The sequence below is a fragment of the Rhincodon typus genome, chromosome 7 (assembly GCF_021869965.1).
Source record: "Rhincodon typus isolate 14 chromosome 7, sRhiTyp1.1, whole genome shotgun sequence".
Classification (NCBI taxonomy): domain Eukaryota; kingdom Metazoa; phylum Chordata; class Chondrichthyes; order Orectolobiformes; family Rhincodontidae; genus Rhincodon; species Rhincodon typus.
The window spans coordinates 43,982,803-44,009,818 of NC_063338.1; the positions used below are offsets into that span (position 1 = coordinate 43,982,803).

The following is a 27,016-nucleotide window of genomic DNA, read 5'->3' on the forward strand; positions in this document are numbered from 1 at the left end:
CATCACCACCACCCTAACCATTCCTCCCACCTCAAGCCCCACCCCCATCTCCTACCCACTAACCTCATCCTGCTTCCTTGACCTGTCCGTCCTCCCTGGACCGACCTATCCCCTCCCTAACTCCCCACCTACATTCACCTTTACTGGCTCCAACCCCGCTTCTTTGACCTGTCTGTCTCCTCTCCACCTATCTTCTCCTTTATCCATCTTCTATCCGCCTCCCCCTCAGTCCCTATTTATTTCAGAATCCCCTTCCTCTCCCCCACTTCTGAAGAAGGGTCTCGACCCGAAACGTCAGCTTTCCTGCTCCTCTGATGCTGCTTGTCCTGCTGTGTTCATCCAGCTCTACACCTTGTTATCTGAGATTCTCCAGCATCGGCAGTTCCTACTATTTCTGTTTAATGTTAGACATGATTGAAAAGTATCTAACTTTTTCAAATGTACTGAGTTATGATTTTGAATTATCCTAAATTGTGAAGAATTACACTATCAAATAAAGTTGTTGGACCTGTAGTGCCTCATAATTGCATGAACTGAAAGCTACATATATTAATACTCAGGTCCCAGGTCTTTGCAGACAGCAAACATGTACGCACATTGCATCAGTTTACCTTAACAAATAAGTGACCGTCATTCTCTGCTCCATTCTTCAGGGCAACATCCTAATCACTCATAGAGTTGAAAGGCAGAATCCTTCTGATGGTGGGGTTGCCCACCTCACCACTTGAGAAGTCATCCGGAAATGCATCTGACCAATCAAGGCCACCCTGCAGCCACTTAATGAGGAACATTAATTGTATGGAGGCAAGATTTCTGCCTCTCATTCAGACAGAAGTCCTGCTTCTGCGACCTTCCAGACTATCTAAATAACAGGCAGTTCTAATTGCAGCAGAACCACAAGGCGCAATGGCCACTGCTGGGATTAAAGGCAGTCCACTAAGCCAGAGTGAAAGGGTCTAAGGGCACAAAGATGTCCAGGCTATGTGGATTGGCTATGCTAAATTGCCCATATAGTCTAGGATGGGAAATGCAGGGATAGAGTAGGGTGTGTGTCTGGGTGGAAGCCCCTTCTCAGGGTCTGTGTGGACTCGATGGGCTGAATGACCTGCTTCCACACTGTAGCGATTCTATGATTCACACGGAAGGGCAATGTCTCTGAGGACAGAGACAGCTCTGAACTGATGCTGTTGAGGAGGCTGGGGTTTGTGATTTGAGGGGCAGCCAGGAGATGACTACCCAATGGGTCCAAACCTTGTGAGGAGGCATCCAGTTTTAAGATATGACCAGTATGAGACGTAACCTCCCTTTTCCCTCTCTGGCTACCTACTGCTGTTGAGTTGGGGTCAGGGCAGGAAGTGACCACAAATTGGCCCACTTTAGGGTCCCAGTGGTGGAAGGGACATCCCAAGCCTCGCCTGCCCCAGGTAAAATTGTAGTCAAGTAGAATAATGACCACCTTGGGATATGAACTGGTCTCCTTGCATGCAGAACTGCTAGTAGGGGACCTTAAAATTCCACCTGACGACTTGCCATGTACATGTGTATCAAGTATAAGCATATGAATGTTGAAGTTCATAGTTTAGTACATTTTATAAAAATGCCTTCTAGAAATTTAATTTATTTTGAATCAGGTCATTCTTTACTAAATCCAAACTTCCAAGCTTATACTTATTTAAATTTTTTTTTGTTAAAAGCTTAGAGTAAACTTGCGGATTAAATGATGCTTAAGTTACAAATATGTGCCTTTATCCCCCTCTGGGAATTGTTAGGACATTTGCTTTAGGAATACACACCATACTAATCCATTTTGTATTTTAGATTAAAAAGTTAACGTTTTGCTTCACAACTACTGAGTAGATTCACGTTGTTTGCACCCAACTGGTACATTTCTGTTTAAAAATTTGCAACCGGTGTAACTTTAAAGTAATAAAAGCCAGGCTTAAGATATTTGTGGTGAACTGCATTTTCATAAATTATAAGAAACTTGGATAGACTTTGTCTTTTCTCTCGCAAATTGTTATCTTAAATTATCTTCATTTTGAAGCATTGAATTGTAGCACTTTGTTTTGATTTCAGTTGAACAGTTTTTTTGTGCAATATTGCTTAAGTTTTATTGTGACATGAATTTCCCCTTTGTTTTTATTTATATCACATCTTGATATCTAGAACGCAATTGCACATTTATGCAGAGATTAACCATTTCTTATGTTGTGAAAAAAAATGAAATTTTCTTTTCCCCCATGTTTATAGGATAATCTTCACCTGTTCTGTGCAGATCCCCAGGCTGATGAATGGAAGGTGTACACTGAGTACATTGATCGCATAATTTTAGATGGGTTCTACATTATTATTAAATCCTTCCTTCAATATCTAAATGAATGTACAGAAACTTTGCCAAAGTCATCACCTCAGTTCGAAGTGCAGCTGGTCCTTAATGGGTGTGAATTGTCATTCAGTCCTCCCTTGGACCTGGAAAAGGAGGACAACTTCTATGATCTCATAGAAGAATTAATAAATGATATATACAAAATGGCCTCTAAAGTAAAAAGAGTAGCAAAACATCTAGGAATTGACAACTATCAGGTATTTCACTAGATTATTTTCAGCTCAAAGAAGTAACTTTTCCTCGGCTAGGTAGTTGTGTGTGATTTCAAGATGACTGTACATGTTTTACAGCTAACAAAGTACGTTTGAAAGTTTGATACTTGTAACGTGAGAAATGCAGCATTTAAATCCCACTTTTAATAAGTAATCAGATTATCTGTTTTTGGTGAAAAACTTGGTTGAATGTTGCCATAGTATCTTCTATATCACCTGGGAGTGCAGACAGGTATTTGATTCACTTGTAAGATGGTGTCACCAATACTGCATCACTCCTTTAGTACTGTTTTGAGGTAATCACTTAGATTATAGGCACAAATCTATGGAATGTAACACAAATCTATGGACCCATTAATTACTGACTCAGAAGTGAGAATGAAGCAAGGGTGGCCCTAAAATACTTAATAGGTAAAGAAAATAAAAAGGAGAGAACATAGAGTTAAAGAGTGAATGACTTAGTGAATTCTGTTGCACTGCGTCAGAGATGTTGTGGAACAAACTGGAACTAAGATCCCTTGTTGCAGAGGGTAATTCTGATCTTCATTCAGCAATCCACCTACTTGCCTGGAATGAATTGCCAACTAGAAAGCTTGGAATTTGATCCCTGTGCATGTTGGATCAATTGGGCAGTGAGAAAGGCCTAGCAATAAGCCAGAGGGTTAGAAAACCATGGAATCCTTAAGCTGGAAGAGCAGGCAAAGCTTTGAAAGGCTGCAACTCAAAACATGCAGCGCTTGAAACTTTGGGTTAGGGCATATGCCCAGATCCCTGGAAAACAGTTTGTGACTTTGGCTCAGAGATAGTAGGAACTGCAGATGCTGGAGAATCTGAGATAACAAGGTGTAGAGCTGGATGAACACAGCAGGCCAAGCAGCATCAGAGGACCAGGATGGCTGACGATTCGGGCCTAGACCCTGATTTCTGAAGAAGGGTCTAAGCCCGAAATGTCAGCCTTCCTGCTCCTCTGATGCTGCTTGGCCTGCTATGTTCATCCAGCTCTACACCTTGTTATCTCTGTGACTTTGGCTCAACGGACAACACTGTTGCCTAATAGTGCCATTGTAACTTTAACATCCACTTTAATGAAGGTACAAATCCTTGCTTTAACATGGCATTCAGAACACTTCAACAGTACAGCACTCTCAGTTTTGCTTTGGGTGTAGGTGTAGATTTGATGCTGAAATTTCAAATGGAATCTGATTTCGGCAAGAGTGCTAGCCATTGATTCACAGTTGACCCAGTGTCTATTTATATGGGGTCAGGAGAATGCCCAATTAATGCTTGCCACCCACAATCTCTTGAACACAATATACAAATGACAGCTGGTTGTGTGCTGAAGCTTCAGATTCTATTGTGCTGGATATTAAGGAAATTAAGCACTTAGTTCCCTTTTCAAAAGGTGACGGTATGGTCAACCACACCCATACTTGGGAAAATCCTACATTTGGAGGATGTTCAGACAGTTTTATTTATTCAAGGGATGTGGGCAGTGTTGGCAAGGATGGTATTTATTGCCAATTCCTAACTGCCTGGAAGAAGGTGGTGGTTAGCTGAATACGACTTGAAATATTAAGTACATATGTGTTGGTACACCCATAGTGCTGTTAAGGAGGGATTTCAAGGATTTTCATTCAATGACCAGGGAGTGGTGAAATAGTTCTGAGTCAGGTTGATGCGAGACTGAGAACAGCACTTGCAGGTGGTAGTTTTCCCATTTGTCTGCTGTCCTTATCCATTCTCAGTGGTAGAGGATGAGAACTATGGACGATCCTGTCAAAGGAACCTCAGCAAATTCCTACAATATATCTTGTAGATGATTTGTACTATTCCAGTGTGTGTGGTGATGCTGCAGGGGGTGAATGTTTTAACAATCATGACTATGTTTCTGTGTTTTAGGTACCATTTCAACCAGTGAAGAGCTTTTCCCCCTTGTTCAGTTAACTAGTTTTGCTCAGACTCCTTGATGCCACACATTTCCGTTTTTGTTTCTGATTTACAGCATCCACAGTTCTTTTGGTTTTTATTACTTGTAATCAATATTATCTGGCTTCTTTAGTGTAACTTTTTGCCCGTTGTTGGACTAAGGTTGTAATGAGGTGTAAAGCCTGGTGCAACTCAGCCAGAGCATTGACGGGCAACTTGTTGCACCTCGTTACCACTTGATATCACTGGCAGCAGCATCTTCTGTTACTTTGACAATTGAGAGCAGTCTGTTGAACAGATTAGATTTTACCGTGAGCAGTTTTCTACATTGTCAGATAAAAAAGTAAGAACAACAGGCAGGAGTAGGTCACTTGACTTCTCAAGACTGCTTTTTCATTTTAATAAGATCGTGTTTGATCTGATTGTAACCTCAAATCCACATGGCAACTTTTTGCCCCCTTGCTTACCAAAAATGTATCCACTTCTGCCTTAAAAATATCCAGATGTTCTGATTCTGCCACCTTTTCCAGGAAGAGAATTCTGAAGACTAATGACCATCTCAATGAAAAAAGATGATTTCTTCTCTGCTTTTAATGGCAACCCCTTATATTTTAGTGGTAATCCCTAGTTCTGGATTCTCCCACTAGAAGAAACATCCTCTGCGCGTTCAACTTCTCAAAACCTCTCAGGAACTTATTTCAGACAGATCACCTCTTACTCTTCTAAACTTCAATCTGGTGACACTTCTTCATCAGAATCCCCAACTAAAGGGAAATAGTTTATCTACCCTGTCTTTTCCTGTTAACGTCTTGAAGATTTCAATCAGATCACCCCTTAACCTTCTAAATTCTGGAGAAAACAGGCCTAAGATTTGTAATCTCTCCTTGTAACTTAATCTCTGAAGTCCAATTATTATTCTTGTAAACCTACATTGTACTCTCTCCAAGGCCAATATATCCTTCTTAAATTCTGGTACCCAGATCTAGTCACGGTACTCCAAGTGGAGTCGAACCAAAGTTTTGTATAACTGCAGCACTGTAAATATAAAGGCCAGCATTCCGTTAGCTCTCTTGATTTATTTTCTCCACCTGCTTGTGATGTTTTAAAGATCTGTGCATTTGAATCCCCAAGTGTTTTTGGACAGCCAATGTATTTAACTTCAGATCGTTTGGAAAGTAAACATCTGTCCTTTTATGGTCCAAAATGATTAATCTCTCACTTGCTTATATTGAACTCCATCTGCCACAGTTTTGTTCATTCACTTAATCCATCAGTATCCCTTTGTAATTTTATGCTATCATCTACACTATCTGTAATACCACCTAACTTTGTGTTATCAGAAAATATGAATGTATGACTCTTTATGCCATTATTCAAGTCATTAGTAAATAATGTGAATCATTTAGGCACTAATACAGATCCTTATGCGACACGACTGGTTGCATCCCTGGCAATTTGAGTACTTAATCATTCTTCAAACTTACTGTCGCCTGACCTAATATTAAATGCATCTTATGAAATTCTGAGGAATGAATTTTGAGAAACAAAATTGCTGTGTGTAGGACAAAATACTCACTTGTTCTAAACTAACTAGTAGCAAAAGTTGAACATGTTTTCAAGACAAAAACAGAAATTGCTGGAAGAGCTCAGCAGGTCTGACGAAAATCAGAGTCAGTGTTAATGTTGCAGGTCATCTGACCCTTCCTCCTGTATCTGTGCAAGGGTCACTCGACCTGCAATGTTAACTGATTTCTCTCCACAGATGCTGCTAGACCTGCTGAGCCTTTTTGTTTTTGTCTCTGATTTACAGCATCCGCAGTTCTTTCGGTTTTTATTGTACATGTTTTAATTTCTGTATACAGCAAGAAGTATATACAATGAGTGATTTGGCTGCAATGCATCAAGAGATCATGAAAAAAGTGAAAAGAGCTGTTGACAAAGCAACAAAATATCAAACTTCTTTTGACAAGTACAGTTATTTGTGGATGAATGACCAAAAAGAATTCATGAGGCAGTTTCTCCTCTATGGTCGTTTTCCGTCTTCAGAGGAGCTGGAAGTTCAAGCAGACTGTGGACTTCCAGAGAGTCCACCTCAACTGGAGCAATTTAGAGAACAGGTAAGATATCTTAAGCATTTGCTAATTCATGAGAAAACATCAATTGGTGTCTCCCTTCTTGCTGCAGTAAGCTATGAAAAGGACACAAGGATGCTACAAAAACATGTAGATAGCTTAAATACATGGACAAAGATCTGACAAATGGAGTATAATGTGGGAAAATATGCAATTGTCCTTTTTTTTTGGCTGGAAGAACTTTAAAAAGTCTGTTACCTACATAGACATTGCAGGCCTCTTGGGTACAAATAATTCTGGGTATCTTAGTGCATGAATCACACTAGTATGCAGGTACAGCAAGTAATGAGGAAAGCTAGTAGAATATTATAAATTACTGTGAGGCAAATTAAATACAGAAATAGTGGTGTTATTCTGAAGTTACACAGAGACCTGATGATATCACAACTGGAGTGCTATGTACGGTATTGGTCTTCTCACTTAGAAAGAATGTAAATACATGAAAGCAATTCAGAGGAAGTTACCGGACTAATATCTGAAGTGTGTAGGTTGTCTTATGAGGACAGGTTTGTCAGGCTAGGCTTCTATCTGCTGGAATTTACGAGTATAAGAGATGACTTGTTTGAAGCTTAAGATCTTGAGGGGTCTTGATGGATTAGAGATAGGAAGAACTGCCAATGCGGGAGTCAGAGAAAATATAGTGTGGAGCTGGAGGAATACAGCAGGCCAGGCAGTATCAGAGGAGCAGGAAAGTTGACGTTTCGGTTCGGGAACCTTCTTCAGAAATGGGGGAGGGGGAAGGGACAGATTAGATGTTTTCTCTTTAGGAAGAATCTTGAATTAGCGGCTACTATTTAAAGATAAGAGGTTTTAATACTGGGATGAGGCAAAGTTTTTTTTTCCTGAGAAGGTTATAGGTATTTGAAATTTGTTTCCAGAAAGGTGGTGAAGGCAGAGTCTTTGAATGTTTGTAAGGCAAAGAGGGATAGCTTATTCGTAAGTAATGAGGGATAAGCAGGAATGTAGGTTTGTGGTTACAATCAAATCAACCAGGCTTCAGGGGTTGTATAGCTGACTTGTGCTCTTTGTTAGAATTAGATTTTATTGTCCTATATACTCAAGTACAAGGATATAGGAGTACACCGAAAAGTGTACAAAATTTCCATTCCTGGTGTTAGTCATTGTGTACCCAATTGTGTTGGGCATTTTAGGACTTTACAATTTATCTCCATGAGTAACAGCATAAATTGGCTGCATTGGCATTCTGTACCATGGAGAGGTAAGACACAGTTGACTATATAGTTCTGCCTGTCAGTTCATAATTTCAACCATACCATTTGAGGAAATGGCGAAAGCTGAATCAGAGGTTTGGGGAGAAATAATTTGGAAATTTCTAAATTGGAGGATGGTATTTTGCAAGAAGGAACATAAAATACAGTGGATAAGTAGCTTTCAAAATGAAGAGAAAACGTGAATTGTAAAATTACGTTCAAGAATCTTTAACAGTCCTTACACATTAGGTATACCATGATAGCTGATATTGACGGTTGTCCCTCCTTGGGTTCTGCTCCTGTGCTTTTGAATGTGTTGTCAAACTCGTCTCCTCAAGAAAACAACCCCTGCCCACTCCCTTCTGGCAAACTACCATGTCATCTTCAGCCTTTCTATCTTTCGCAAGGTCAACTCTTGTCTTCCAAAGTTAGGCGCAGCTTTGCTGAAATCCCTTCTAATAGATTTTCGCCCTTGCCATAATACTGAAGTGAACCTTCTGAAGTGAACATGAAGGTTTGTGAGGTCTTCTCGATTGAGAGGCTGAGTCTGCTCTCTTTCAGTGAACTGATTCTTGTGTTGTCTTCATCTCCATCCCGAGTGGGCAATGGAAATGAAAAATGGCTTCTGCCATTTCTAAAGTGGGTGGAATAAGTGCTTTTTTTATCTTTGAGGGAATAGGTTCTATTTGTGAGGAATGTGAGGCTCTTCAAAGGGCAATTGCATTAATCAGACACTTGCACGTTACAGGTAATGTCATTTGTTATCCTGGAATTCTGGATAAGAACCTCACGCATCGACTCACTGTTGACTGCAAATCCTGGCCACAAGTAATCTTGACCATGCGAAAGAATGTTACAAATTAATTCTAATAATGGCTGTGGAGCAAAAGTAATGTCAGCTGAACTATAAAGTTTTACTCCGGTTCCACAATTCACCAACACAACCAAGTTTTTACAGCCTGCGCAGGCTCCAGGTGTTGCTTACCTCACAGCTTGGAGAATGAAATATCCAAACCAACTTCTTGAATGCACTGCTGTCATTCTTTGGTGCTGTGGGCGTGGGGGTACAGGGAGAAGTACGTTGTGCAGCAGAGAAGTGAATCAGGTCAGCAAAGTGAAGGGTCCATATTGAGATATCCCATTGCCCATCTTGTTGGAGGCCTCTGTGTCCCGAAGTATCAAGACATCTCTGATTCCCTGGGCCTTTAGATTCCAAACAATTCCTAGCGATCTCCTTCTGATCCACTGCAGTGGTAGAGTGGCCAAACATGGTGGTGTTTTTTGGGATGAGATGTTAAACTGAAGCACTGTGAGCCCTCAACTGGTGGATGTACTACTTCGAAGAAGAGAAGGGGAGTTATCCCCCAAATGCTCACTAAATTTTTTCTGTCAATCAACATCACATTTCTGTTTGTGGGAACTTGTTGTGTGCACATTAGCTTCCTTGTTTCTTACATGACAATGACTAAACTATACAATAATTTCATTGGCTGTAAAGCAGATTGTCTCATCCAGTGGCCATGAGCATTTTTTAACTTGCCTGTTAAGATGTTAATCACAGATCCAGCTCTGCCACAAGGATTTCCTGCGGGCTGGCAATACACTTGGGCAGAATGTCTGGACATGCCAGAAAATTTGCCATGGTATAATGCACATGAAGTGACACTTGACCACCCTGACAGGTTGCAGCTCTACCCCAAACTTCATGTTCAATGAGAAGAGCTATCAGTGTTATATCTCTGCAGTATATTGTTGTGCAACTACTAATTGAGTAGTTGACTTTTTAAGTCTTAAACATTTTGACTGGTATTTGGAGTAACCAGCCTCAGAAAAGCTCAGGCTAGATCTTTGTACAAGTAGTATATATACAATATTTAGAACTTGGTATACATAGTATGGCTATATATTTTCATTTATTTAACCAAATATTTAGCAAAACCTTTTTCTGAATACAGTGTTATTGCCAAAGTGCTTAAAGAAAAGTGGAATAGACATAAATAGGCCCACTTTTATCTAAGATCATAATCATCATTCTGGCCTCAGGCAGTACAAACTACTTTCGCGTTTAATGAAATAACTAAATTAGTATTTGAATCAGCTGAAGAAAAGTCTTTTGTCCATATCTCAGTAAACATGTAGTATAATTTACTATTGGTATGCAATAAAATTGTAACTTAGTGTGATTTTTAAAATTACCTTTTTCTAGATCAATATTTATGAAACATTATATGTCCAAGTTAGTGCCTTTGAAGATGCTCACACTTTTGGATGGCTTCAAGTCTGCATTAAACCATTCAAATTATCTTTGTTAAATATAATAAAAAGATGGAGCTGGATATTTAAGGAACACCTTCTACACCGTGTGGTCGATAGGTAAGGTGACAAGGAAATACTAATGCACTAGTTTCTGTTGTTTATTTCACAGATTCTGTACTAGATGGGCAATGTATCTTTAAAATGGATGACATCATGCCATGTGATATTCTGGCATAAAGGTACCCACCTTGCCTTCAATCACACCTTTGGATGAGGAGATGTGTAAAGAGGCTTGTGAAGTGCATAAACACTAGCACAGACTGATTAGGCTGAATGAATAGTTTCTGTGCTGTGTATCCTATGTAAATCAATGTCTACCTTTTCTGCAATTCTCTGTTTAAATCTCTCATACCCAAGATTAAATCCCAAGTAGCATCCACTGTGACTTACCATTTTATGTTGTATCACCTCATCCTGTTTGACCTCATAACAGCTTTGAACGTGGTTAACCACACTACCTCCATACTCTGTTGTCCAGCTCATTGGATTGCACATGCTTGGCTCCACTCTTACCTCTCTGTAGTCACAATGCCTGCTGTAAGAACTTCACTGCACACCTGGGACAGTTACCTTCACGGATCTCCATTGAGATAATTATGACTTGGTAAATATTTGCTGCTGGTGAGTGACATCGTGCACACACTTGGGGTCAGGTCCCATATTTATGTTGATGTCATCCAGTTCTATCTTTCCCTTACAGCTGATGATCAATTCGTTGTCACTGTGTTTCAAGGCATTCAATCTTGGGTGAAACACAACTTCTTCCAGCCAAATATGATGAGATTGTAACTATCATATTTGCTATGTGCCACAAACACCTTTGTGATATCTCTGCAAATGATTCCGTCCTCACCTCATTTCACTGAGTCATTGAGTCGTACAGCATTGAAACAGATCTTTGGCTCAACCTGTCCATGCTGCCCAGGTAGGCCAATTTAAATTAGTCCCATTTGCCTGTGTTTGGTCCATACCCCTCTAAACCTTTTCTATCCATGTACCTGTCCAAATGTCTTTTAGATGTGGTAATTGTACCCATCTCTGCCACTTCCTCTGGCAGCTCATTTCCATATATACATCACCCTCTGTGTGAAAACATGGCCCCTCAGGTCCCTTTCAAATCGTTCCCTTCTCACCTTTAAGCCTATGCTATCTAGTTTTGATCTCCCTTACTCTGGGGAAAAAGACCTTGGCTATTCTCCTTACCTATGCCCCTCATGAATTTATAAGCCTCTAAAAGGTCATCTGTCAACCTCCTATTCTCTAGTGAACAAAGTCCCGGCCTATCCAGCCTATTTTTAGAACTCAAACCCTCCATTCCCGGTAACATCCTGGTAAATCTTTTCTGAATCCTCTCCCATTTAATAATATCCTTCTTATACCAGGGCAACCAGAACTGCACACAGTACTTCAGAAGAGGCCTCACCAACGTCATGTACAACCTCAACGTGCCGTCCCAATTCCTCTACTCAAAGGTCTGAGCAATGAAGGCAAGCATGCTAATTGTCTTCTTAACCACCCTGCCTACATGTGATGCCACATCCAAGGAACTATGTGTTGGCACTCCTTGATCTCACTGTTCAACAGCACTCTTTGAGGCCCAACCATTAACTTTGTAAGTCCATGTTTTACCAAAGGGCAACATTTTGTATTTATCCAAATTAAACTGCACCTGCCATTCCTCAGTCCACTGGCCCAGTTGATCAAGATCCTGTTGTATTCTAAGATAGCCTTCTTCACTGTCAACTATATCACCAATTTTGGTGTCCTCTGCAAACTTACTAACCTTGCCTCCTATATTCTCATCCAAATCGTTTATGTAGGTGGTGAACAACAATGGTTTCAGCACCAATCCTTGCAGCACAGCACTGGTCACAAGCCTCCTGTCTGAAAAGCAACCCTCTACCACCACCCTCTGTCTCTACTGTCAAGCCAATTTTGTATCCAATTGGTTAGCTCTCCCTGGATCCCATGTGATCTAACTTTACTAACCAGTCTACCATGTGGATCCTTGTCGAAAACCTTGCTAAAGTCCACGTAGACAATGTCTGCCACTCTGCCTTCATCCATCTTCGTGGTCACCTCTTCAAAAAACTGAATCAAGTTTGCGAGACGCAATTTCCCATGCACAAAGCCATGTTGACTATCCCGAATCAGTCCTTGCCTTTCCAAATACATGTAGATCCAGTCTCTCAGACTCCCCTCCAATAACATACCCAACACTGACTTCAGGTCCACTGGACTGTAGTTCCCTGGCTTTTCCTTCCAACATTTCTTAAATTATAGCGCAACATTAGCCACTCTCCAGTCTTCCAGCACCTCACCCGTGACTATCAATGATACAAATATCTCTGCTAGGGTCGGCATAATTTCTTCCCTAGTGTCCCACAACATCTTGGGATATTCTTAAACAGGTCCTGGGAAATTATCTACCTTTGTGTTTGAAGACCTCCAGTACCTCATCTTTGGTAATGTGGACTCTTTTCAAGGGCGTGACTATTTATTTCCCCGGGTTTCTTAGCTTCCATGTCTTTATCCACAGTAAATACTGATGTAAAATATTCATTTAGGACCCCACCCATCTCCTGTGATTCCACATATAGATGGCCTCATTGATTTTTAAAGGGCCCTATTCTCTCCTTAGTTACTCTTTTGCCCTTTATACTTGTAGAATCCCTTATCTGCCAAAGCTGTCTCATGTTCCTTTTTTGCCCTCCTGATTTCCTCCTTAAGGTTTTGTGTGGGGGAGGTCATGCCTCACTAACTTGGTCAAGTTTTTTGCGGAGGTGATGAAGATGATTGATGAGGGAAAAGCAGTTGATATTGTCTACATGGACTTCAGTAAAGCATTTGATAAGGTCCCTCATAACATGGCACTTCACTTTTTGTACCAGTCTATCGGGGTGAGCTGGCAAGATGGATACAGAACTGACGTAGTTATAGGAGACAGAGGGTAGCAATGGAAGGATGCTTTTTGGAATGGAGGGTTGCAACTAGTGGTGTTCCACAGAAATCAATGCTGGGACCTCTGCTGTTTGTGGTCTACATAAATGATTTGGAGGAAAATGTGGCTGGTCTAATTAGTAAGTTTGAGGATGATACGAAGATTGGTGGAGTTGCGGATAGTTAGGAGGATTGTCAGACCATACTACAGGATATAGATCTGTTGGATGATTTGGCAGAAACAAAGCACATGGAGTTTAATCCAGACAAATGTGAAGTGATGCATTTTGGAAGGCCAAGTACAGGTGGAAATCATGCAATGAATGGTAGAATCCTTAGGAGTATTGATATGCAGACGAATCTGGGTGTGCGGGCCCACAGATCACTGAAGGTGGCAGTGCAGGTAGATAAGGTAGTACAAAAGGCTTGTGACAGACTTGCCTTCATTGGAAGTGGCATTGAGTATAAGAATAGGCAAGTTATGCTGCAAATTTACAGAACTTTGGAATAACACAACAATATGGTTGAATCTTAACTGCCCTCTGGCCAATTAGCGATGGGCAATAAATGCTATCCTAGCCAGCGATGCCCTCATCCCATGAATGAATAAATTTTTAAAAATTGCATCTAGTTCTGATCATCACACAAACAAAAGGATGTGAACGTTTTGGAGAGGGTACAGAAAAGGTTTATCCAGATGTTGCCTGGTATGGGGGATTTTAGCTATGAAGAAAGGCTGGCTAGACTGGGTTTGTTTTCACTGGATCGCAGGAGGTTGAGGGACGACCTGATAGAAATTTATAAGATTGTGAATGGCATGGATAGAGTGGAAAGTATGAGGCTTTTTCCCAGGTTGGAGGGGTCAATTATAGGGGGATCCAGGTTGAAGGTGCAGGGGGCTGTTTAAAAGAGATGTGAGAGGCAAGTTTTTCAGAGTGGTGAGTGCCTGGAACGTGCTGCCAGAGGAGGTAGTGGAAGCAGACACAGTAGCAGCATTCAAGAAGCACTTGGACAAATACATGAATAAGAAGGGAATAAAGGGATATGGATCCTGTGAGTGAGGACAATTTTAATATGGAAGGGCAAAATGTGTCAGCGCAGTCTTTGAGGGCTGAGGGGCCTGTTCCTGTATTGTTCTTTGTTCTAAGTGTACTCCTACAGTTCCTGTATTCCTCAACGGATTCATTTCATCCCAGCTGTCTGTATCTGACATGCCGCCTCCTTTTTCTTGACTAGAGCCTTGATATCTCTAGTCATCAGTGTTCCCTACTCCTGCTAACCTTGCCCTTGAGAACCTCAATGTTTTATTTATATCAATTCATTGTTATAAATACATATTATCTGCATCTCCAACCCATCTCAATCTTACCTCTCCCAAAATCCAAAGGCCGAGTTTTACAGAGGTGAATGGGTGTATTGTTCACACCACAAGCCAGCTCTGGCCAGTTCTTTAAATGTAACTTTTTTAAAAATGGAGGCACCCTCCCTGTCTTACTTGACATGATAGACTCCAGCTTTCCTGGTGATCTCCAACGGAACCATCCAGCTTCAAGATCCACCCAGAACTCTTAATTAAATGGTGAATGTGCTGTCTGGTTAGCATTTTAACTAATTCAGGGAAAGACCCTGTCAGCTCACCCTTGATATCGGCGTCCTGAGCCAAAACTTAAGTCAGCTCAAGGTAACACACGAGGCGAAAACAGGAAGTGTTTTGGTCTGTCGCTATTCTGCACTTGGACCTGAGATATTTTCTCTAGAGCCAGCTAATAACTTTAATGTTAATACTACGGTAGTTCCGTTCTTGTAGATTTTCTGCTACTTTGTCTTTTCAGTGTAAATCAGTTGCTGTCATTTATTACTGTAACTGAGGAAGGAATTGCAGAAAAGGTCCGGGATGGTGATTATACTGGACTGGTTCAAATCATGACACATCTAATGGCAATCCGAGACCGGAAGTCAGCTGCAGATGATACTTTTGAATCTCTGAAAGAAACAGCAGAATTATTAAAAACCTGTGGACAGCAGCTTCCTGAACACGTTTATGCTGGGCTTGCGGTAAATACCTTGTATTGAAGCAATAATCTTTGGTGTCTATCAAATTTCTTTTGGAATCATACTTGTATTTGTTTTTAATTTATAATTGTACCTATAATTGTTTTAGGTTTGGTCTGTTGAAACATTAGCCCATGAAATTTTCAACCTTGTATATTACTATTTTCTAACTAGTCAATATCTAGAATATTTTAAAATTAGAGAGCAGAATCCATGCTTTTTGTTAAATGTGGCAATCCAAATATTTTCTCTTATTTCGATCTCTTGCATATGCATTTAACTCATGATCTGATAACATTGGATCCAGCACAAAAAAAACTTAAACCTTGCTGCTGTTGTGCTTTGTAATTGTTTTCCAAATCTGTTGCTTTCCACCTTTTTTTCATAGAGGTAGAGTTGAGAAAGTTGCAAATTAACATTATAAATCTCTTTTAAAACAAAAATGCTGGAAATCACAATGGGTCAGGCAGCATCCGTGGAGAGAGAACAAGCTAATGTTTTGAGTCTAGATGACTCTTCATCAGAGCATAATTCTTTGGTTCTGCATGAGTGAATGATTGTAGATGTGGTACTCTCAGAAAATACAAAGTGTAAAAAATCTGCTTTTAGTTGTTCCTTCTTGACACATGCTGGACTATTAGACACCTGTTAAGGTTGGTACGTTATCTGAAAGTGTTATAAAGTCATTTTTCTGTCACGTGTTTTTATGTTTTGACTGAAGATGCCAAGTTATGAATTCTCTGAGATGAAGGTGATTTCTAAAATTTGGTCAACACAGTGATCAGAAATTTTTTACATTTTACAATGGAAGCAGTGTACATCAGTGAAGTAAATGAAAGTACTGGATGGATAATTTTCTATTTTATTTGAGCTTTTTCAAATAACACCCCGGATTTCTAGAGACCAGATGGCCATTAAATTATTTTGGTGTGAGAAGCAAGATGTCAGTGCAGGGGAGTTGGAACACTTACTTTTTGTATTAATCTCTGAGTTTACTCAGCATTGCACAAACAATTCACCTTGGTTCAGTCTTCAAGAATGTATTCTTTTGCAACACCAAGTCTTAGATTCTGCACATTCGTCATCCTTTGGCCTCTCCCCATAATTCTTATTTGCTGGCAATTGATGCAGGTTTATGGACAATATTGTGTAGTAATTTAATGTCTTCCAGGGACTTGGTTTATTCTGGCCAACCTTCTTTCTTTTATGGTGAATTTCAGCACTAGAAAGAAAACTGTTTTCCATTGGCTTTCAATAAGAATCTAGCTTTGGTTTCAAACCCAGTTCTCAAATGTGAAAGGAATATGTGTCAGTCAATATGTAAACTCACTTTCTATTGGATATTCATTCATCAATAGTGATTAGGGATGGAGATTAAGAATTAAAATTGAGGACAGGAAATTTAACCATTAGGAATTTTAGAAAGAAAATGGAAGTTACTGTTTGCTTTGGTGGAATGTTAAGAACAGGACCGCATAAATTTAAAGGATATAAGAGCTAAGAGCAAGAGGAGGTAATTCAGCCCCTTGAGTATGCTTTGTCATTCGACATGATCGTGGCTGACCTTATCTCGGCCTCAACTTCACTCTTCTGCTTACTCTCCAGAACCCTTCAGCCCATTTCTAATTAAAAATCTGTCTATCTCCTCCTCAGATTTATTCAGCGTCCTGGCATCCACCATGTTCTGGAATAGTGAATTCCACAGATTCATGACACTTTGAGAGAAGTAATTTCTCTTCCTCTCTGTTTTAAATCTGCTACCTCTTGTTCTAGATTGCCCCATGTGAGGAAACCTCCTCTGTCTGTCTGCTTGACAATCCCATTCAACATCTTATACACCTCAATTAGATCTATGGTCATTCCTCTCATCTCCAGAGGGGCCTGAACTACTCAATTTCTCTTCATAAGGCAAACTCTTCATCTCTGGAATCAATCTAGTGGATCTTCTCTGAACTGCCTCAAATGCACTACATTCCTCCTCAAAGGGATCAAAACTGTTGCAACACACCAGGTGTGCTCTCATTAATGACTTGTACAGTTGCAGCAACAGTTCCCTACCTTTATACTCTATTCCTTTAGCAATAAATGCCAAAATTCCATTTGCCTTCCATATTACCTGCTGTACTTGCACGCTAATTTTCTGCCATTCATGCATGAGGGCACCTAGTCCCTCTGCATCAAAGCTGCCTGAAGTTCCTCTCCATTTAGATAATAAGTTGCTTTTCAATTCGTCCAACCAAAATAGATGATGTCACACATATCCACGGTAGCAGAGATGATGGCCTAGTGGCATTATCGTTGGTCTTTTAATCCAGAGACCCAGGTATTGTTCCACAGACCCAGGTTCAAATCCCGCCATGCCAGGTGGTAGCATCAGAATTCAATAAATATCTGGAATTGAGGTGATTACTGTAAACCCATTGTCAATTGTCAGAAAAGCCCATCTGGTTCACTAATGTTCTTTAGGGAAGGAAACTGCCATCCTTATCTAGTCTGGTCTACATGTGACTCCAGACCTACAGCAATGTGGTTGCTCTTAACTGCCCTTTGGGCAATTAGGGATGGGGCAATAAATGCTGGCCTAGTCAGCGATGCCCTTATGAATAAAAAAAATGCATCTGCCAAATTTTGGACCATACGCTTAACCCATCCATATCCTATTCAAGTTTTGTCAACTTTACGACTTAGTCTACCATGTGGAGCCTTATCAAAAGATTCATTAAAGTTCAGGTAAACAATATCTACTGCTCAGCCCCCTCTTTCTAGTTGCTTTCTCGCTCTTAATTTGCTTGTGAAATCTCTTTGGATTACTCTTAACCTTAAATCACAAATAATTGAGGAATCTACCTGGTTCACTAATATCCTTTAGGAAAAGCAATTGGCCGACCTTATCTGGCCTGGCCCGTGTGTGACTCCAGACTCTTAATCTAGAGATGGTCAACAAATGCCTCTCATGTATCTTCAGAAAAAAAAAGGGCGGCATGGTGGCTCAGTGGTTAGCACTGCTGCCTAACAGCACCAGGGACTCTGGTTCAATTCCACTCTCTGGCAACTGTCAGTGTGGAGTTTACACATTCTCCCTGTTTCTGCGTGGGTTTCCTCCGGGTGCTCCAGTTTCCTCTCACAGTCCAAAGATGTGCAGGTTAGGTGGATTGGCCATGCTAAATTGCCCACAGTGTTGGGGGATGGGTCTGGGTGGGATGCTCTGAGTGTCGGCATGGACTTGTTGGGCCGAAGGGCCTGTTACCACACTGTAGGGATTCTATGATTCTATGAAATGCTGATATTGTCAACGATATCCACATCCCATACAAAAATAAACAAAATCTAACATGTTGGTTAGGATAAAGGTTAAAATATACAGGCATCGAAAATGTTAAACAAACTTCTAAAATGAAATCAAGTAGATTTCATTTCTTTTTTCCGGTTGCACCTATGATTATGCTTGAAAAGCCTTTTTGTAAAGTATTCATATTGTTTTGTGTAACTTTAGGATTACTTGAACATCATCCACGTAAATTCATATTAAAAACAAAGAAGCTTGTTTCATGTCTAATCCATCTAACTGCAGTGTGTAACCAAAATATTTATATAAATATAATTTTGAATGCATGACTACTACGTTATGAATATTTTCTTCATTTAAAATATTTTAGGAGCTGCCAGAAAAGTGGAAGAACCTTACAAAGATTGCTTTAACTATAAAGCATGAAGTGGCACCTTTGCAGTCCAATGAAGTATCTGTTATCAGAAGAAAATGTGTACAGTTTGAGGTGAGATCAGTATTTTGCTCAATGCTTTGAACCAAGTGGTTTTGCATTTTTGTTCTGCTAACAACCTAGAAGTAAGCTCCACTGAACCAAGAAATTGTAAACTCTGTGAGAAGGGATGTCCAGAGATAACAATTATGTGTTTGATGGTAATGAATTCTAAATAAATCTGATAATTTAAATCCCAGTTTACAAAATGGGAGTAATACTCCCTCCCCTTTCAATGTGAATTATGCTTAATCTGGTAGGTTATGAATCTTTTTTGGTAATTGGTTGCAGACCATATAGTTTTTTTTATATATAGCTTGCTTTGCTGTGGAACATGACTTCTTTAAATAGCAACACTAAAGTCAAAATGTTTGCTGTTACTAACCTAACACAAGTAGTTATGTTATGCAATCATAAAATGTCAATTTACAGACTAACTAGTTTCGATGTTAATATAAATTTTCAAATTTGTAGTAAAACAAAACAAAGAACAGTGGATACTGGAAATCTGAAACAAAAATAGAAATTGCTGGAAAAACTCAGCGGGTCTGGTAGCATCTATGGAGAGAAAGCAGAGTCAAGCTTGCAGATCCAGTGATCCTCCATCAGAACTAGTAGTAGCTACAGAAAGGTATATGCTGAAGTCAAGGGGGTAGTAAAAGAATGAGGGGATAGGTGAAGACAGAGCCTAGAGGGAGAGGAAGGCAGTTAAGCAAACAAAAGAATGAATAATGGTAAGCCAGTGAAAGAGAAATGCTGATAATGGGGACCACGTGTTGGTGATGACAAGGCCTGAGCATGGAAGGAAGTGGGTAAAGGACATGGAAGGTGGTGTTCAGGGCCTAAAATTATACAACTTGATATTGAGTCCTGAAAGCTGTATGGTCCCCAAGTAGAAAATGAGTTGGTGTTCTTCCAGCTTGCACCGAGCCTCGCTGGAATACTGTAGTAGGTCCGAGGTAGAAATGTTGGTCAGGGAACATGGTGGTCTGCTAAGTGGCAGGGAACATTTTTACGAACAATACATAAGTGTTCTTCAAAGCAATCACCCAGTCTGTGTTTCATCTCCTGATTGAAGGGTAGCATGGTGGCTCGGCGGCTAGCACTGCTGCCTCACAGTGCCAGGGACTCAGATTTGATTCCACCCTGAGGCGACTGTCTGTGTGGAATTTGCACATTCTCCCTGTGTCTGCTTGGGTTTCTGTTGGGTGCTCCAGTTTCCTCCCATAGTCCAGAGATTAGGTGCAGGTTAGGTGGATTGGCCATGCTAACTTGCCCGTAATGACCAGGGGTGTGTAGATTAGGTGGATTAGCCATGGGAAATGCAGGGCTACAGGGAAAGGGAAGGGGGATGGGGTTGGGTCTGGGTGGGATGCTCTTTGGATGGTTGGTGTGGACTTGTTGAGCCAATTGACCTGTTTCCACACTGTAAGGATTCTGTGATTTTATGATTGTAGAGGAGACCACATTGTGAACAGCGAATACAGTGGACTAGATTGAGTGAAGTGCAGGTAAATTGCTGATTGACCTGGAAGGTGTGTCTGAGGCCTTGGATAATGACGGGAATGGAAGTAAACGGGTAGAAGTTACACCTTCTGTGATTGCATATGAAGGTGTCATGGGGGTGTGAGATGTTGGGAGTGGATGAGGAACGGACCAGGGTGTATAGGAGGCAACGGAACCTGTGGAATACTGATAGGGGAGGGGAATATGTGTCTGGAAGTGGCAGAAATGGCCATTCATGCTCCTTTGGATGCAGATACTTGGGGGTGGAAAGTGACGACTGGGGAACTCTATTCGTGCTGTGGGACAGAAGAGAAGGGGTGAGTGGCTGAAGTGCAAGAAACAGGTCGGACATGGCTAAGGGCCCTGTCAACCATGATGGTGGAGAATCCTTGGTTGGGGAAAATGGTGGACATTTCTGAGGCATCCCCGGCAGAAGATGGCATCATCAGAACAGATGCAGCAGAGAAATGAGGAGAATGGAATGGAGTCTTTACAGGAAACAGGTTGTGAGGATATATAGTTCAGGTAATTGTGGGAGTTGGTGGGTTTGTTTTAGTGTGTGAAATCTAAGCAGCATTTGCTGAGTATGTATAAATCTGAGCTTTGAATAATTTACTTAATTTTCATTACTATATAATGTTGAGCTTGTTTATGTTACTGCCATGATATTTGTAGTAATGGAAGTTATTGTATTTCTCTTGAAATATCTTGCATAAGAATGTTTTGGAAATCCTAATGTAAATTTGTTTCTGTTTCTAAGACTGTTTCTATTCTAGTGTACATCCGTGCACACCGCGATTTCAAAATGGAATAAGCAGTGAGTGCATACAATGATGTTTTAGCACACTCAGTGCTCATCAGAAAACCTTGGTATGAAGTTGCCACTGGGGCTGGATTTTACAATTTCCCACTGGGTATGTTTTAATCAGTTGGTGGACATGTAAAATATGTCACATGGGTAGATTAATGCCATCCTGCTCTCCTCTGCCCCCAGGTAGATTGAGGCTATTAAGTGGCCAATTATTGTCCATTTAAGGTTATCAGTCTTCCTCCAGTGCCATGCTGGGCAGTAGAAGATGGACTAACTGGGTGGGTCAATTTTATGAATAGCTTTGTTGAAAGGGCTGGTTGGGAGGGGTTTACCTCTTTCAGGAGGTGCCTTCTGCTTATTAGAGGCACCACTGTCTATGATCACGCATAACCCATCTTTCCACATTTGCATCTGGCCTTCAAAATTTGCCCCAAACACATTTTGCATCCCTCCATGATTCCGTGGATCCTTCCTGTCCAAAACCCTAGAGTTGCCTATTGCCACGATCCATATACTTTTCTTTTAAAGGGCTACTTGCAGTCGTAGAAGCATCCACTTCAGTTCTGCTGCTGCTGGGACTGCTAGAGCTGACAGATGAGCTGGCAATTTTTAAGGGTGGGGCACCTCACCCCCTCCAAGGGGCTGAAGTCTGACCCCCTCCCCCCACCTCCAAAGGTTGCTTAGTGTTTTGACGCTGTAGGAAAGTCTTGTTTAAAGTGGTTCAATTTGAAGCCAAGTATTCTTCCAGGGATTGGAGGATGGGGTAGTTTAATGCTGTGTTGCTGTGCATCTACACCCTATTCTTATAAAATTGAACCCCTGGTTTTATCATTACTTGGAAGCATTTACAGCTTTATAATTCATTATAAGCCCTGTGAACACTCAAGTAACAAAAATTCAGCTTCTTGACTTCATAATGACACCTGATCTAAGCTGAGGAAAACAGAATGTTAACGGTGACTGAAAAACCTGATAAAGGAACAATAATCCTCTTTTATGTCAATGCTTGGCTCAACTTGTCACCACTGGCAATTTCATTTTTTACAGATCATCTATGCATGTAGTGAGGAAACATTATAGACTGTCTGAAGCATGTAGGAAGAAAAAAAAAACTTATTTTCATGAATTTCTCACAATCTAAAGTTATGCAACTCTGCACACATTGAGGCCTACTGAGACTTGAAGGGCGCATTCTATTACCACATGTTAATTCTCCATAAGCTTGATGTGGCCACATTTGATGCACCACAAGAATATAATAAATACAAGTAATTTAGTATGGCATGATATCATCTGATATTATCTGATGAATCCTTTGAATTTCTTTGTCTTATCGAACAACCTTTCTTTTGTGAATATTTCAGTTTTTCGTAAAACATCCTGTATCCTATGATGCCCATATTCCATGAATGAATTATCAAGGTCCATTCAGAGAGCAACTGGCCAATCAGTTTCATGGTCTACTGTCTAGTTTCAGCAGTGTTATCAGGAATGGTGGTCCATTGCTCAGGCCAGAAACAGTTCGCAGAGTCAAAGTGCTAGAGCCCTAGAACAGGGGAGGTGAGTCTTGGCTCAATATAAATCATGAAGGGCCCACAGGGAGGGAGGATCTAGAGGCCAATATGTTTTGGTTTTTCTCATTTGCAAATACGACAGCAACAGCTGAAAGATAAACTTCTGCATCTTGTTCCCACAAACAACCATGAAATAAATTACCAAAATTTAATTTAGTGATTTTGGATGAGGGAGAAATCACTTGCTGTTCTCCATATCCTGGTATATATTGCATTCACCTTAGAGGGAAAACAGAATTTTATTTTAGTATCTCATCTTAAATACAACACCTCCTAATTTTTAGTTGGTATCAGGCTAGTTTACGTGTTCATGATCATGATGTCAGACTTGCGTCCATACCCTTCTGACACAGCAATGAGAATATGATTTAAAAGACAAGGCTGTATTCCTCAGTTCAGTTTATAAAATATTGTGGAAAGAAAATATCTCAAAAATACAGTTATAGTCATCATTGTCTGTCACTTAATTGCAGAATGATATTTGCTAAGGTTTGCAAGTTTGAGCTGAACTGGCCAAACATATCCTTGAGGACATTAAGCAGAATGTTGCATGAGATAGTGGGATCCAAAGTGCAGATTAGCTTACTCTTACAAAATAAACTGCCTTCAATATTGGTCCATCTTTTTAAGAACGGATATACTGGCATTGGAGGCAGTTCAAGAATGATGCCTGAGATGAAGGTATTGACTTAACAAGAACAGCTAAACCAGTTAGGTGTTTATTCTTTATTCATTCATGGGATGAGGGTGTCGCTGGCTGGGCAGCATTTATTGCCCATCCCTAATTGCCCAGAGGGTAGTTGAGAGTTAACCACATTGCTGTGGATCTGGAGTCACATGTAGACCAGACCAGGTAAGGATGGCGGTTTCCTTCCCTAAAGTACATTAGTGAACCAGATGGATTTTTCCCGACAATCGACAATGGATTCATGGTCATCATTAGATTCTTAATTCCAGGTATTTATTGAATTCAAATTCCACCGCCTGCCGTGGCGGGATTCGAACCGGGTCCCAAGAATGTTGTCTGGTCTCTGGATTAACAGTCCAGCAATAATACCACTAGGCCATCGCCTCCCCATTTGTTCATTAAAGTTTGCAAGAGGAGTGATCTTACTGAAACGTAGAAAACTTTGACAGGATTTGACAAAGTAGATATTGAGAAGATGTTTCCATTAGTGGGAAAATCTTGAACAAAGGACATAGTCACAGAATAAGGGAGCATTCATTTAAAACTGAGATGCAAAGGAACTTTTTCCTCTGAGAGTAGTGAATGTCAGGAACTGTCTACCCCATAGAGTTATGGAGGCTCAACATTTAAAGATGAGGGATGTATCTTTTTGAAATATCGTGGAGTTGAGGGCTTTGAGGCACTGGCATGAGGATGAGATCAGCTATGACTTGTAGAACGGCAGGGCATGTTTGAGAGAATGAATGTCCTACTCTTGCTCTTGGTTCTTAGCCTCTATTCTTTCCCTCTTTGCTGCCAGTCTGCCTCATTCCTGAGACATAATGCCTCAATGCAGTTTGTTACCATTTTAAATGATTAGTAGCAAGTTCCTCTCTCAAATTAATAATAATGCTGCTGTGCTTTAAGGAGAATTTGAGTGTCTTTGAAGGGGCTCTTGTGTCATTACCTCTGGGCTAGAAGGCCCAGGTTCTACAGGTTGCTGTTTTATATATCTGAAATTACTTGCATTGAGATTGGGAGTTGGCATGCAAATTAGAGAATTGTGTTTTAATGTTTTAAAAAATGGCTCTTAAGGTGCTGTGTTACTGCCCCTCCCCTCTGAGCCAGGAGACCCAGGTTCAAGTCCAACCTACTCCAAAGGTGTGTCACAACATTTCTAGACTAGTTGATTAGAAAAAGCAGAGTGTTGTTGAAGCAGTTTCAATGTACTCCACTGGAACATCTGGCCATTTGAAAGTTAAGAAATCAAGCTCCTGTATCACTTTTCAACCATTTGGCCAAGTGTCCAGTCAGTCGAAGTTGATTTAGCGCAAGCTTTGTCTGAATGCTCCTGAAAAAAAGGAGTTTAGCTAGCAGTAATAATAGCAAATTAAAATAGAATAAAAGGCTGAGACAAATTATACAGATCCTGAAAATTATCTTAAAATTAAACTCATTGGAAAAAAGCAAAGTTTCATCAACGTTTTGATGTAACTGTTGAGATTTGGAATTAAAAATTGTGTCAGTTAAACTAATGTGAAACAGAGGGAATAACTTATAATGCCATCTTCCAGATGAATTGACCTGGAGCTCTCTTTAGGTGGACATAAAGCATTCAGTGAAGGTTCCATGGAGAGTGCAGGAGGGCATGCCAGGAGCAGCACCAGGCTTACCTTAAAATGAGGTGTCAATCTGGTGCAGCTACTAAACAAGAGTACTTGCATGCCAAGCAGCAAGTGATAAACACAGCTAAGCAATCACCCATCCAAAGGATCAGACCTAAGCTCTGAGGCCCTTCCACTTTCAGCCATTAATGACAACTTACTCTAGGAGGAGGCTCCATAAATATCCCCATCCTCAATGATGGAAGAGCCCAACATCAGTGCAAAAGATATGGCTGAAGCAATTGCAGCAATCTTCAGCTAGAAGTGCCAAGTATACGATCCATCTCAGCTTCCTCCACTGGTCTGCAGCTTCGGGGATGCCAATTCAATTCATTCCATGTGGTGTCAAGGAATGGTTGCAGGAACCGGATACTACAAAGATTATGGGCCCTGGTAACATTCTGACAATACCATCAAAGACTGTGCTCCAGAAATTCCTGCTCCCCTAGGCAAGCTGTTCCAGTACAGCTACAACACTGGCATCTGCCCGACAATGTGAAAGATTTCCCAAGTATGTCCTATACACAACGCAGGACAAATCCAATCCAGCTAGTTACCACCCCATCAGTCTACTCTTGATCATCAGTAAATTGATGAAAGGTATCAGCAACAGGGCTATCAAGCAGCACCTGCTCAGCAATAACCTGCTCAGTGATGTCCATTTTGGGTTCGACCAGCACCACTCAGGTTCTGACCTTTTACAGCCTTGGTTCAAACATGAAAGAGCTGAATTCCAGAGGTGAGCATGACAGCCCTTGACATCAAGACCATATTGGACCAATTTGTGGCATCAAGGAGTCCCAGTAAAACCTGGATTCAATGAGAATCTGGGGAAAACGGTTGTTGGAGGTCAGTTATTTCAGCTTGAGGACATTTTTTTTATATTCACTCACGGACGTGGGTGTCTTTGGCTGGACCAGCATTTATTTCCCAGAGGGCAGTTCAGAGTCAACCATATTACTGTGGGTCTGGAAAAATATGTAGGCCAGACCAGGTAAGGGTTACAGATTTCCTTCTCTAAAGGAGTTTAGTGAACCAGATGGTTTTTTTTGACAATCGACCAAGGATTCGTGGTCATCATTTGACTCTTAATTCCACGCTTTTATTGAATTCAGATTTATCATCTGCCATGGTGGGGATTTGAATGTGGGTCCCCAGAACATTAGCTGAGTTTTTGATTAATTGTTTAATACCACTAGGCCACTACCTCCCCCTTATCTATGCAGGAGTTCATCAAGGTAGTGTCCTAGGCTCAACCATCAGCTGCTTTATCAGTGACTCGGATGTTCGTTGACTGCACAATGTTCAGCACCATCCATGACTCCTCAAATACTGAAGCAGACCAATCTCAAATGCAGCAAGATATGGACAATATCCAGGTTTGGGCTGACAAGCGGCAAATAATATTTATGCAACACACATGCTAGGCAATGACCATTCCAATAAAACACAGTCTAGCCACCATCCTTGACATTAAATGGTGTTGCGATCACTGAATCCACCACTATCAACATCCTAGGGGTTGCCATTGATCAGAAACTTAACTGCACTTGCCACATAGACACAGCGGCCACAAGAGCAGGTCAGGTACTAGGAATATTGCAGCCTATCCACCATCTACAAGACCCAAATCAGGGGTGTGATGGAATGTTCTCCACTTGAAAGGATAAATGCAGCTTCAGTAACACTTGAGAAGCTTGATAATGTCCAGAACAACGCAGCCCACTTGATGGGTATCACATCCACACTCTCACCACTGATGCACAGTAGCAGCAGTGTGTACTATCTTCAAGATGCATTGCAGAAATTTGCCAAAGATCCTTAGACAGCACCTTCCAAACCCATGACCACATCGATTTAG

General features: G+C 40.8%; 1 protein-coding gene across 1 annotated transcript in view; it reads left to right on the forward strand.

Annotated features, from left to right (window-relative positions):
* Nucleotides 1–27,016, forward strand: part of dnah9l (dynein, axonemal, heavy polypeptide 9 like) — a 365,602-nt gene that overhangs the window by 58,682 nt on the left and 279,904 nt on the right. The window contains exons 15-19 of the mRNA XM_048599208.1: nt 2,251–2,583; nt 6,387–6,641; nt 10,074–10,240; nt 14,956–15,178; nt 18,832–18,948. Coding sequence (XP_048455165.1) covers nt 2,251–2,583; nt 6,387–6,641; nt 10,074–10,240; nt 14,956–15,178; nt 18,832–18,948 — 1,095 coding nt within the window. The remainder of the gene's footprint in view (nt 1–2,250; nt 2,584–6,386; nt 6,642–10,073; nt 10,241–14,955; nt 15,179–18,831; nt 18,949–27,016) is intronic.